The sequence below is a fragment of the Pteropus vampyrus genome, unplaced genomic scaffold (assembly GCF_000151845.1).
Source record: "Pteropus vampyrus isolate Shadow unplaced genomic scaffold, Pvam_2.0 Scaffold62, whole genome shotgun sequence".
In the NCBI taxonomy this organism is placed as follows: domain Eukaryota; kingdom Metazoa; phylum Chordata; class Mammalia; order Chiroptera; family Pteropodidae; genus Pteropus; species Pteropus vampyrus.
The window spans coordinates 1,616,805-1,630,658 of record NW_011888843.1 but is presented as its reverse complement, the minus strand read 5'-3'; the positions used below and the strand labels follow the sequence as shown (position 1 = coordinate 1,630,658).

The 13,854-nt window shown below is 34.7% G+C and overlaps 1 protein-coding gene across 3 annotated transcripts in view; it reads left to right on the top strand.

Annotated features, from left to right (window-relative positions):
- Positions 1–4,000, top strand: part of KIAA1468 (KIAA1468 ortholog) — a 102,356-nt gene extending 98,356 nt beyond the window's left edge. For 2 of the 3 annotated variants that reach the window (XM_011361067.2, XM_011361066.2), the window contains exon 29: positions 2,290–4,000. In XM_011361067.2, coding sequence (XP_011359369.1) covers positions 2,290–2,410 — 121 coding nt within the window. In that variant the 3' untranslated portion in view covers positions 2,411–4,000. The remainder of the gene's footprint in view (positions 1–2,289) is intronic. The other variant, XM_023531136.1, reaches the window with a different exon arrangement.
- Positions 4,001–13,854: the final 9,854 nt, after the last annotated feature.

Below are 13,854 nucleotides of genomic sequence, written 5' to 3'. Positions count from 1 at the left end.
TAGGTGCGCACGCGCATGTGCACACACGCACACACAGCACACACTTGCCTCCTCCTGTGTGTCAGAAACCCTTTCTTTAGTCTCCTAGGGTGATAGGAACTCTTTTACCATTTTAACCATAGAAACTTAAAACAATAAAAACCCTTGGATAGGTTTCTATTCTGAATAGAAAATCCATAATATTAACAGCAAAGCAAATATTTCTGTTTATTGATCATACATTAAATATTAAGATTATCTGGTGCCTTATTAGTTTCAAATGTGAAAAGTTTTGGGACAAAATTTAGAAGGATTATATACTAAATTTAGAAATTTTATGAATTAGCATGCAGGAATTTAAAAAAAGAAAAGTATTTTATTTTTAAAAACTTATTTTAGAGAATTTCAAATAAACATAAGAATAAACAGGTAACATAATGAATTTTTTTGTACTCATCACTCAGCTTCAACAATGATCAACTTATAGTCAATTTTATTTGATTCATACCCCTACCACTTTACCCCTCCCATATTCTGGTATGTGTCTCTAAAAGATAACCTTCAATTTTTAAAAACAAAAACACAATATCAGGGAAAACAAGAATTAGAGCAAAAACAAGAATTAGAGTGCTGTGTTTCTTGAATGCCATGCACATTTTATCTTGTAGGTAGTAAGTGGCCATGGAAGATTTTTGAGAAGGGGCGGAATATGAAGAATTGATGTTTTTTCAGAAGTTAATCTGATAATACAATAAGACCAAATTTAAGACTCTTGAATAATTCAGCTGTACAGTATTGGCAATGGAAATAAAAATAAATGATAGAGAAATGTGTCATAGAATAATATCACAGGATTTAATGATTGGTCTGAAATGGAAAGAGAGCCATTATATTCACTGTCGGGAAAAGAGAAAAAAAATGGTAGAACCACTAGCAAAGAAATAGAAATTTTGACTTATTTCTAAAGATAGAGTGTGAAAAATAGCTTGAGATGTTGACTCTACCTAGCAAACGATAGGGCCCTCAGGGAAAGGGTTGCGATTCAATGCGTATTGAATAAGGAGTTATTCTTATGGAGACGATACTTGAAGTTTTGAGAGTAAGTTTTGTCATTGAAGAACCAAAAGCCAAATGCGCAACCTTGTGGAGGATTACTTTGTGGGAAGAGAAAGTCAGCAGGAGAAAAGTAGTCAGAGACAAAGGGAGAGACCAGAAGAGCAATGGGAAGAAGAGATTGTTAAGATGGGAGTTGTGTTCAGGTATTTAACCGAGTGATTCTCTGTGCACACCTTTAAAGACTACACAGAACCAGAAGTCTTGATGACAGCACATACTTTATCTGGAGAGTCAATGGACATCTGTTGAGCTCCTGCACCCTGCCACTCATTGCCTTTGACATATTCAGACATATTCTCTTATTTAGTCCTCAGGATATTTTGCAATAGGAATTGCAGTCTGTGTTTTACAGGTGAAGAAGCTGAATCAGAGATCGAAAGCATCTTGGCCAAAGCCACAAGGCCAGTACACTGAGTCCATTACAGCACAGTTGTTGGATCACTGAAAAATTATACTTGATCGATATTCTGTTCAGTAGTGTGATAAGTCAGTCATCTTTAGTACTTGATTCGATTGTGTTTACTCCCTACTCAGAAGGTTGGTCAAAAAGAAAGAAGAAATGGATATGAAATTGTTGATTGAAACCAATGCAACTTGCAATTGAGGACATATCCCCTTCCCCCCAAAAATAATAATATGTCAAAGGATTGTTATTAACACGGTATAGTACGATTTAATGTACTCATTTGTGAAAATAGGGCTAATATCTTGCAAGGTTGCTCTGAGAATTAAATGAAGTGATGCTGATAAGCGTAACTACTGACACTCACACCATGCTAGTATGTGCCTGGCACAGCTGATAAGCACTTTACACTTGTATAATCCTAAATAGCCCTCTGAGGGGGCTATTTAGGGGGCATTTAGGCAGAATTATCGGCATTTTACAGACGAGGATTACATTACAGATGGGATTGAATAACTTGCCCAAGGTCACACAGCTGGTAAATGACAGAGCCCAGGTTCAGTCTCATTCCAGACTTGCTCCTAACCACTGCACCGTACTGCTACCTTTTACTATGAATGATGAACATCGCTCCCAACCAGTGCATAAAAACTCGTCTCTATAAATATTCATTTCCCTTTCATGATACCAGTTCAGAATGTATTTCTTAACATCATACTACAGAAGAAATGAAAAAAATGGATATTTCAGTTTTAAATTGCTTCATATGAATTTTGAAATTTCTTTCCTAGCTCAATGTCAATTGCTGCAAGCTTAGTGAGTGAAGATACAAAGACCAAGTTTCTGAACAAAATGGGCCAGTTGACAACATCAGGGGCCATGTTGGCCAATGTGTTTCAGCGAAAGAAGTAAAAGCCGGAAGGAAGCCCCCAGTAAACACTACGGTGGACCCCAAGCAGACCGGTTCCTTGTACTTGAAGTACTTGCCTTTTTTATTTCTTTGTTTTACGTTTGCATTATAATTTTATCCTAACGTCCAAAGATATTTGCACTGCTTTTGATTATTGCTGTATATCTGTTAATTTTGGAGTTATATCTGTGGAGATAGACAATTGAGTCGACAGTCTGTACCAAGTCCCTCTTTTATGTTCTTGTCTTTCAGAATAATTTTTATATATATATATACATATATATATATAGTGAAGAGTTGTGTTTTTTTTAATTTTTGGATGGGATATTAGCAAATATCTGTATTATACACTAAGCTATTACAATGGTACTTAAAATAATGTAAATTCGAAGTCATTGTTATAAAATAATAAAAGCGGAGATTACTTAAGTATTTAAATTATGAAAGAATAATGCAGACTTTTTATTGTTTCTTAACTGACTAGAAAGAGCCACCAGCATTACTCTGTGCCTTTTGGACTTTAGTTTGTGTGTCTGTAGGAACTGTGTGCATTCCATTCACACAGTATTTATAATACTGTGATGAATTTGAATTACAGAGCCTACAGTAATTAGATAATAACGAAACCTTCAGCATTTCAGAGCTCTCGTGACTATTCTTTAAGTGCTATTTAAACCTCCCCAGCACTTACATGCACGTAATGGGCTTACCTGAGGAAAGACAGCACATAGCGTGGGGAGAGGTGTAACCAAGGTGAATTTCACAAACTGGTGTGTAGTAGATTTAAATATTCAAAATAAATGTAAGTAAGAAGAGCTAATAAGTGTGAAAATTTTTCCCAAATATGAAATACTGAAGAAAATACGGTTCGAATCTGAAATTTAACGCTTATTTATATAAAACATTTTATTTAAGATATTTTCTAATGGTTTTAATTTCAGAGATTATCTTTTCATTCTGTGTTACAGAAAAGTACCGAAAAGTTAAGGACATTTGGGGGCAGCTTTTTTCCCTCTAAATTATAAATGACATCGGCTAAATTGTTATTGGTTAGTTAACACCTTGTCCCCTAAAGTCAGTGATTATTCTTGTGTTTGATATGTATTACATAGAGTCTTAAGTCAGTGTACAGGTCTACTGAAATATGACAGTTGTCTATAAAGTAATGCAACTTGTAGAAAAGAGTGGTACCAGATGTAGAAGGGGATGATGGGTTTGAGGGGTTAATGTGAGGCCTTTTTGAAAAACAGATATTTTAATAAAGAGAATTCTTGTTTGAGCACAGTCGATGCGCATAGGTGATTCTCATGTTTGTTGTATAAACTGGTTTAATACACTTGAAGCATAGTTGGATTACATTCACTTCCTGGGAAAGCTACCTTACCACACCTTCAAGCTTATAAATTGCTCTGGGCAAAGCCATTTTAAAAGTTCATTCTGAAATTATTTCTTTTTAACTACAGTGAAATGATTGATAACTAACTAGTCTTTCTGGAAACTGTTGGATACTAGGCATTCCTGAGAAATTGAAAGTGGCTACCTTTCATGTCAAAAATGTTGATCTATTATAAATAAAATGTTTTTGCATACTTGTTTTTGGCTATGTGTAATTATTTTCATTTCAAAACACTACATCCTGTATCCAAGCAAAAGGAAATGAGAAAGCATATATTCATTAAAATGTACTAATATGTTATTTTAGGATTATAATCTATATGAATTACCTATTTTAATTTACTACAAAAAGATTGCTGCTGTAAAATTACATTTCAGAGGTGATTTAAAGGAAAATGTTTAAACTCTCATTTGTTTTGAACGATAGTAGAGTAAGTATGTTTGTTCCCAGGTAGATAAATATGAGTATTTTTATTGTGATAATTTTTATTAATTTGTGAATCCATTTACCTAAATGCTAATGGTTTTTTTAAATGCAACAGCTAGTGAGATACACATTTCAAGTGAGTCTCCTTTATTATACTATTAAATATCTAAATGTCAGTAAGACATAACATTTATTTTTAGTAAAATATGAATTCTTTAAGGACAAGACAGACACTAATCAATGAGATTGAGTGTGTTCTTCCAAAACAGGCCACAAAACTCCCATGCCTTTTTTAAACAAGTGAAAATGGTACGAGTTTAAGAATTCATTTCACAAAAAAACTACTTTTGCGAAATAATGAAAGGCTAATTTGACATTATGCCCGTGTTTCAAATGCAAGCCAGAGATTTAAATTTTTCGTAAATCCAGAAGTGCCATAGTCACCAATTTTGCTGAATAATTCCAAAAACAATGCTTGAATGGTAGCAGTATTTATCTCTGCACATAGGTGTCCTTGACTTTTATTCGTTTACATCAGTCACCTTTTCGAAAGATTACTTTGCTAAACATCGAATTGACTCAGAACCTGAATGACATTTTAAGGAATTTTAATGGGATCTCAAATCACGGTGCTGTGAAATTTCTTAGAGAAAACAAAAATTGGTTCAAATAAATAGTCTCTGATAAAGTTTAGAGTAAGGCAAGATTGGTATGTATTGAATTGTCTTTTCATGGCCCCAATTTTTAAGATAACCTGTTTGGACCACGATTTGAATTTCAAGGACCTAACTTCCTCTAGATACTATCTTGTCGATCTATGAACCGTGGTAGTTAACTACAGCTAACATTTTGTACCGGTATGGATTTCTTAACTATTTTTTGTGTAAAGAATGTATATTTAAAAAGCTTTGTAATTAGCAATTTTAATTCCTAAAATTCTCCATATCGGCTAAGTAACAAAATCCAACTTTATGTTGGATGTTAACTCTCTTACAAGCAAACTGAAATAAATTTAGCCTTTCGTATGAATAGACATGTGCTTGAAAGTTCTAATGTAACTTTGTAATGTCCTTGTTTTTGTTAATATTTTATTTCAGTACTTTAAAAAAATAACATTAAAAATATATGCTACTGATCAAAAATAATAATTTATCTGGAAGACCTCTGCACATCGGCAAAATAATTGGATTTTGACTATTTTCATGCTACATAAGGATGTTCTGCGTGCCTTACATCTGAGGAATCAGCACTTTAATCATAATCTCAGAGTGGCATGTCCAATCATTCATATTTTTCCTTTGGGACTAATTGCAAGAAACTGCTTTGATTGCCTTCTCTATGGTTTATTTTGTTTGCATGTTTAAGAAGAATCTTAAAAATTTGTATTCACTGTAAGAACAACCAATTATAAGGTACAAAACAATGTATGTAAACTTAACACAATATTAAGAAAACTTTATTGTTTTTTTGATAGTATATAAATAATTCCTTCAGTTCATCGTGATGAGGAATATAAATTACTTGCTTTTCTCTAAAGAGTCTTCAATAATGTCTGGAACATTTTGTCCACAGCATTTCTATATAGAAACTGTATTACTATTTTAGTTCATTTTATTCTATTAAAGATTAATCTATTATATTTATTTCAATTAGATCGTTACATAAATAGACTTCTTGAGGAACATTAACGTAGTAAAATTTAGGATGTCTATAAACTGGCATTTTGTGTTATATGTTTTAGGTATGAAATCCTTTGTCAGTGATGTTATTTAGAGTTGTCATTTGTTGATAGCAGTCTGCTTTTTAAAATTTTAACAAACTGTCTTATTGGAAAAGTAACTCAAACTGTTGGCATTTGCAACCTTAGATATTTTCAGGATATGCATTTTCAGTGAAGCTCAAAATACAAATTTCTCTGTATAAAATATACATTGCTAAGTAGAGTAGTATAAATCAACTTCGATTTCATAGATGCTTTATCTTCATTTCTGGTAATTACTTGACAATTAAATTTTTCGCTTTCTCTGCTCATAAGCCTTCCTGTCATATATTAAATATCGAACCTAAGGTGAGTACTTTTCATAATGTAAATCATATCCTAACTTATTCCTATATGGATTTTATAAATATAGTCACCTTTCTAACAAATTGTTTTGTCTTACCATCAAAGAGCATGGAAATAATAACATGCTCTGTTCCTCACAGGGCTTTATGAAAATTACATAATAGTAAACCTGAAAGTGCTTTAGCATTTAGAAAGTATTATGAAAGTTGGAAATGGAATCAAAATTTCTAAGTTACTGAATAACTAACATGGATTACTGGATAACCTCCTCCCCCATACTTTCGTTTTCTAGTAAAGGAACAGGTAGCCATGAGGCATGATTTACCTAGAATTGCAGTAAAAGGCAGAAACCACCTTTGATTGCTATTTTCGCCTACTTTAACCACTCCCAGAGTTTCCAGTCTAGGGAAGTAGTAAGGTAATTTTACTTTATATTTACCAAAATGTGCTTAAATTAAAAATTTCCCTAAAAGCATAAGTTAGTTTAATAAATTAATCTTCCATTACGTAATTAGGTTTGAAAATGATTTTACCCTTTGAACTTTACTCGTGTTTATTAGCATACATTTGATTCTTACAGTAACTAGCCTCCTTTGATATCTAGTTTGAGCTTCCAGACTCCCCGTACCTAAACTTTTTATACTAATGGAAGAAGAATAAGATCTGGCATTCCTTGAAAATACTGGGCTCCTTGTGTTATCTTAGGGAAGGAAACCCTTTGGCTAACCATTGACCAATACTCAAGTTAGAATTCAGGTTTCTCGCTGAAGCTACTAAATTTAGTTCTTAGCTGGTAAATGCTACATATCAACTTTGGAGACCATTTTGTGTTCTTTACTATATTAAAACACTATTGTAATCATCCTCAATAAATTTTGGAGAGGTGACAGAAGACTAGAGATGGATGAATGTCTTTTCGAAAGTGAGAAGCCAGTAGAGTTTACAAAATGTGGGTTACCACTTAGTTCTGAGTCTCTATAAAGCCTCTTCAGGACTTTTCTGATCACCCAATCCAGGGTAACCCCTGCCACTCCCTCAGGTCACTGTGGTTTTTCTTTTTCGCAATCACTCTCATCAGTACTTTTTTTCTTGTTTTGTGTTCGTCTCTCTCAGACTCAGTTCCATGAGAGAAAATTTTGTCTATCCTTTCCAACCAGTGTCTCACCGGTACCTGAGGAATGCCTGGTATATAAGTACTCAACAAACATCGATGGAATGAATTAATGAACTGTCGAGTTTGATACAAATCCCATGCAAGTTTGCCAGTTAGAATTAAAGGATGGTTTATGAACATGATTAGAGTCCCTCCCACAGTATGAGTTTGCTGAGACTACATGCCAAACTAACCTAATGTCCTTCTGATAGAGCTATTTTACATTGATCTGAAGAATCGTGTAGTCTTGTGCCTCTTAACCTCAGCCAAGTATTTGACTGCGTTTCTCATTATGTCTTTATTTATATGGGCTAAATAAAAGTGCAAATGAAGACTTGTGCTGTGTGTGTGGCCGAAAAAGTTCTATTGTACTTGTATTCGTATCTGGCTCTGGGCAGCGTGCCTTATCACCAGACCTCACCAAGTTTTCCAAGTCACTTGTAAATGTGGAGAAGCCATTCCTTTCTGAAGATTATAAAGTCATTCATTATTTAATGTGTAATTATGGAGTACGTATTTTGCGCTAGGCACAGGGATGCGATGAATAAAACTGACATAGAACAGCATGCAGCCAGACAAGGAAACAAACAAGTTGAGGGAGAATGGCTGAGAGTGACTTAACTTTAGTTAGGGTGATTATCTTATGGTTTGCTTTGGAAGACCTCTCCGAGGTGACATTTTAGCTAAAAATGAGGAAGAGTAGGCTTTAACCATGTGAAAATACAAGAGACAAGGAGCAGTATGTGCAGAGGCAATGAGATGAGAAACTGCTCTGTTCAAAGAACTGAATAAAAAAAAAAAAAAAAACAATATGGCTGGAACATGTTGAATGAGACATAGATAGTATCAAAGATGAAATTGGAGAGAGGGGTATAGCCAGGTCATAAGGCCTCGTACAGTATGGTTAGAAGTTAGAAATGGAAGCCTTTGAATAGCTGGAAGTAGTAGAATTAGACTTAATCAAATTTATATTATGGTTAGATACACTTCTGCTTTGTAAGAATACCTAATAGAAAGGCCTGAGTAGAGCCTGAAGTCAGAAAAGCTAATGAATGCAGTAGTCCAAGAGATGATGGTGGCTGGGACAAAAATGGAAAGGGGCAGGTCTGAGACACGTTTTGGAATAACTGTCGTGACAGACTGTATGAAGAGCAAGGGAAAGGGAAAAATGAAAAATGTCACAGGTTTCTGGCTAGAATAAATGGGTAATGACAACAGAGAGTAAAGTAAGGGACAAGTTTGAGGAGTTAATCTGTAATTTGGTGTTAGATGTGTTTAATTCGAGATGTCTGTTAGCCGTGGAAACATCAAGTAAGAAGTTAATTATCCAAGTCAGGATCTCAGGAGAGGTCAGGATCAAAAATACAGATTATGAAGTCATCGGTATCTGGACGAAGTCACAGGACTAAATGAAATGGCCTGGGGAGAGCTTAACTGTGGAGAAGAGAATCCAAATCTGACCCCTGGGACTCTCCAAATTTGGAAATTTAGCAGAGCAAGTGGAAATACTAAAAGGATCAGGTGGAGTATACAGTGAGGTAGGAGGGAAACCAAGAATGTGGCGTCATCGAGGCACGGAGAAGAGTGTTCCAAGGCGGTCAGCTGCTACTCGGCAGTCAGAATCAGGATGGATCTGAAACCCATTAGAAGATTCAAGTTGTTAATGGCCTCAGCGGTAGTTTCAGTGGACTGGGAGAAAAAGCCCAATTGGAGTGGGTGAAAGAGACACTGCCTAGACGATAGCTCTCTCGAGAAATTTTGCCTTGAAGGAGAGCAGAAGTGTTGGTAGCTAGAAAGGAACCCGAGGTCAAAGGAAGGTTCTGTTTTGTTTTGCAGTAGGAGCAATTAGATCGTGTTCATGTGCTGATGAGAAGAATCAGCCCATAAAGTGAGAGAAGGTGATGACATAGCGCAGTGACAGGTGACAACTGAGAGTGAAACCCTTGAGAAGGCAAGAGAGGGTGACATTCAGAGCACAAAGGAGGAACTGGTCTGCTCGGTAATCCGGGAGAAAGCCGAGAATAGATGCACTTGGAGGGACGCTTCGGGGGTTTCCATTGCATTCCTTCTATTTTCTCAGTGAGGTATGAAGCACACATTAATTTGGCTGGCATCTGGAAAGCATTAGAGATTTGAGAAGAAGGGAGGTAAATACGGTTGCCTTCAAGAATGGCAGTGTAAATTATTGAGGGAATGTAGAATTGCCAAGCCATTTTGAAAGCCCATTTGAGAATAGTAATGAATTTAAAGAGAACCAATTAACACAGTTGTATTTTTTTTTTTTCCTTCCAGATAGGACCAGCAATTCAGGTGCAGATGTGAAGTATGCACAGACTAAAGTATAACCAGGGCTGGGTTTCCCCAGATGCTTAAGAGGCGGAGGAAGGACAAGGACATTAAAGCTGCTTGCAAAGGAGTGATATTAGTGGTAAACTAAAGACTCTAAACTGGGGAAAGGGAAAGGAGATATTGGAGTCAGGGGGGAACGGTCTGAGGGATGGATTTCAAAGTTAATAATACGTTTTAGTGAGAATGTTCAAGTAAGTGAACTAGAAAGATATTTCCTTTGGGAGTAGAAATGAAAAGCAAATAAGATACCTGTTCTACCTCCAGGCTCTAAGGTCCAGAGATTTGTGAGAACAAAAATGAAAAGCCGCCACTTAAGAGCTTAGGAGGGAAAGTGGTGAGTTAGGGGTGGCCAGGATTCAATTAATGTGAAATGAAGAACAGATCCTTTGGAGAAGAGGTTGAGGATGTGGATGAGATATCTGAAGACGACCATGAACTCTCAGGAAAGGTTAGGGATTCAATTACATTAAGGAATGTTCAGAGCAGCTCAAGGGTAAAAGCTCAGATCCAATAAGCTTGTGCTGCTGGTGAGTGAGGTAGGATGGCCATGATGGTTCTGGTACGAGACACACTCTCTGAGAAAGTGGGTGCTTCCTCTAAACTAGAAGTAAAGGGTTCATTGGGCAACCGTTCTCTCTGCAAATCAAAATATTTCTGATCTTCATGGGAAAGTTTCAAGTTTCTCACAATGAAGCATGATTTTAGCTGTAGAGTTTTTATAGATATTCTTTTTCAAGTTGAGGAAGTTCCTCTCTATTCCTAGTTTACTGAGAGATTTTATCATGAATGAGTGTTGGATTTGGTCCAATGCTTTTTCTGCATTTATTGGTAGGAGCATGTGATTTTTCTTCTTTAACCCATTGGTGTGATGGATTACATTAATTGATTTTTGAATGTTGAACCAGCCTCAGAGACCTAGGATGAATCCCACTTGGGCGTAGTATATGATTCTTTTAATACACTGTTGGATTCCATTTGCTATTACTTTGTTAAGGTGTTTTTTTGTTTTGTCTTGTTTTGTTTTTGCGTATATGTTCATGAGAAATATTGCTCTGTAGTTTTCTCATAATGTCTTTGTCTGGTTTAGGGTTATGCTGGCCTCATAGAATGAGTCAGGACGTAGTCTCTCTGTTTCTATCTTCTGAAAGATACTGCAGAGAATTGGTATAATATCTTCCTTAAATGTTTGGTAAGAATTCACCAGTGAACCCAGTACTAGGACTCTCTGTTTTGGAAGCTTGTCAATTATTGATTCAATTTCTTCAATAGATACAAACCTATTCAGATTTCTAATTTTTGTGTGAGTTTTGGCAGATTATGTCTTTTGGGAAATTGGTCCATTTCATGTAGGTTATCAAATATGTGGGCATAGGGTTGTTCACAATATTCTTTTAGTATCCCTTTCAAGTCTGTGGGATCTGTAGTGATGTCCCTGTTTCATTTTCAGTATTAGTAATTTGTCTTTTTTTCGTTGGTGGGGGGCAGTGTCTGACTAGAGGCTTATTGGTTTTATTGACCTTTTCAAAGAACCAGATTTTGGTTTTTTTTTTTATTTTCTCTATTGATTTCCTGTTTTCAACTTCATCGATTTCTGCTCTAATTCCTATTCTTTCCTTCTTATTTTGGATTTAACTTGTTCTTCTTTTTCTAGTTTCCTAAGGTAGACACTTAGCTGACTGATTTTAGATCCTTCTTCTTTTTTAATATGTATATTCAATGCTATAAATTTCTTGCAAGTACTGTTTTCACTGCATCCCACAAATTTTGATAAGCTGTGTTTTTGTTTTTATATAATCCAAAATATTTTAAAATTTATCTTGATATTTCTTCTTTGACCCATGTGTTACTAATCTCCATTTATTTGGGGGTTTTCCAGTTATCATTCTGTTATCAATTTCTAGTTTAATTCAATTGTGATCTGAGAGCAGACATTGTCTGATTTCTATTCTTTTAAATTTGTTAGGGTGTGTTTTATGTCCCAGAACATGGTCCATCTTGAATGTTCCATGTGAGCTTGTGAAGAATGTGTTTTCTACTGTCGTTGAATGAAGTAGTCTACAGATGTCAATTGTATCTAGTTAATTGATGGTGTTGTTGTTGAGAGGCAAAGCAGACAAAACTGATAAATGATATTATAATTAAATCAAGAAGGATGAGAGTTAATGGCTAGAATGGAGTGTAAGGGGGCATTAGGGTGCTGTAATGTTCTAATTCATGATCTGGGTGCTAGCTACATATATATTTTCATTTTATGATAATTCATGAAGATGTATACTTGATGTGTCATACTTTAATAATGTTATACTTCAATAAAAATGTTATACTTCAACAAAAATAAAAATCATTTAGCAAGAAATCATTCTATCTCAATCTAGACAGCAGCATCAGTTGTCTGTTGAAGCCAACCTGAACCTGACCAGTCTGAAAGTAAAACTTTGCCATCGGCATATAAGATAATACTTGTCCTTGTGTTCATGTGTAAAGGACATACAGACACCTTCTCCATCACATCATTAAAGCAGGGTTAAGAGGAGGGAAGTAGAAAAAGCTAAAAGAGTTCATCACCACCAAGCCAATATTATAGGAAATGTTGGAGGGACTTCTTTAAAAAGAAGAAAAAAAAATATGTATCAAAAATATGAATAAAGAATGGCAATAACTACATATCAACAAGTACTTCAAATGAAAAAGAATTAAATGCTCCAATCAAAAGATAGGGTGGCTGAATGGATAAGGAATGGATAAGGCTGCCTACAAGAGACTCACCTCAGATTAAAAGACACATGTAGATGGAAAGTAAAGGAATGGGAAAAAATATTTCTTGATGGACCTAGAGGGTATTGTGCTAAGTGGAGTTAAGTCAGAGAAAAACAAATGCCATATGATTTTCATGTACATGTGAAATCTAAAGAATAAAACAAACAAACAACAACAACAAAACCCCACAAACTCATAGATACAGAGAACATTTTGAGGGTTACCAGATGGGAGAGGGGCTGGGGGATCGATAAAAAAGGAGGAAGGGATTAAGAAGTACAGATTAGTAGTTACAAAATAGTCATGGAGATATAAAGTACAGCATAAGGAGTATAGACAATAACATTGTAATAACTATGTACTGTGTCAGATGGGTACTAGATTTATTGGGGTGATTACTTTGTGAGTTATATTGATGTCTAACACTATGTTATACACGTGAAACTAATATAGTATTGTATGCCAACTATAATTGAAAAATGAAAAATACTATAAATAAGTAATATTTATTTATTTAGGAGGGAAAAATATAGGAGGGGAAAAAGAGGAAATATAAATTTATTCCTGTTTCTACCTGAAACCATTTTATCTATAACAAAATATACAAAAATGTATGTGATGACTACTATATTTTAATCTTACAGTTTAGAAATTCATTTATTTTGAACACCAAATCTGTAGAACTAAAAAAAATATATTATTTTATACCAAAGCAAACAAGATAGATTTCCATGTCTACAATTCAAAAGGTTTTGTAAATTTTCATATTACGTTTGGGTGTCATTATGGAATAATATTGCACCTTAATCTGTCTCTGAATGAACGCTGATTTATGAATGCTTTATTTTTGTTTAAAAAGTGTTTTATAGGCAAGATGAGAGGAACAGCAAAAACATAACAGGTTGGTAATAAAAAAGTATTTATTAGTAAATTTCACTGAAAGAAAAATTCATAAAGTATTATGTTTACTTAGTGACTGCTTTTTTATGTATGCTTCTTAGTTCTATGCCTAAGAACAGTAATTATTTATATTTCGCCATATGAAAAAATTACATTAACTGATTAACTCTCATTCTTACTGACTTTTATAAGCATTTCATTAACAAGATTGTGCCTGTTTTCTAACTCTTAAATGAGGACTGTTAAAATGTACTATAATACAAGCCATTAACTAGAATAAAAAATGATAGCCACATTTTTATTTTACCTTTTTAATTCTGAAAACTTGAGTTCATGCAGAAGTGGGGAGTAGTGGGGATTTCCAAGGTGAGGTGCACAGTATTCATATAAGATTTGTTAA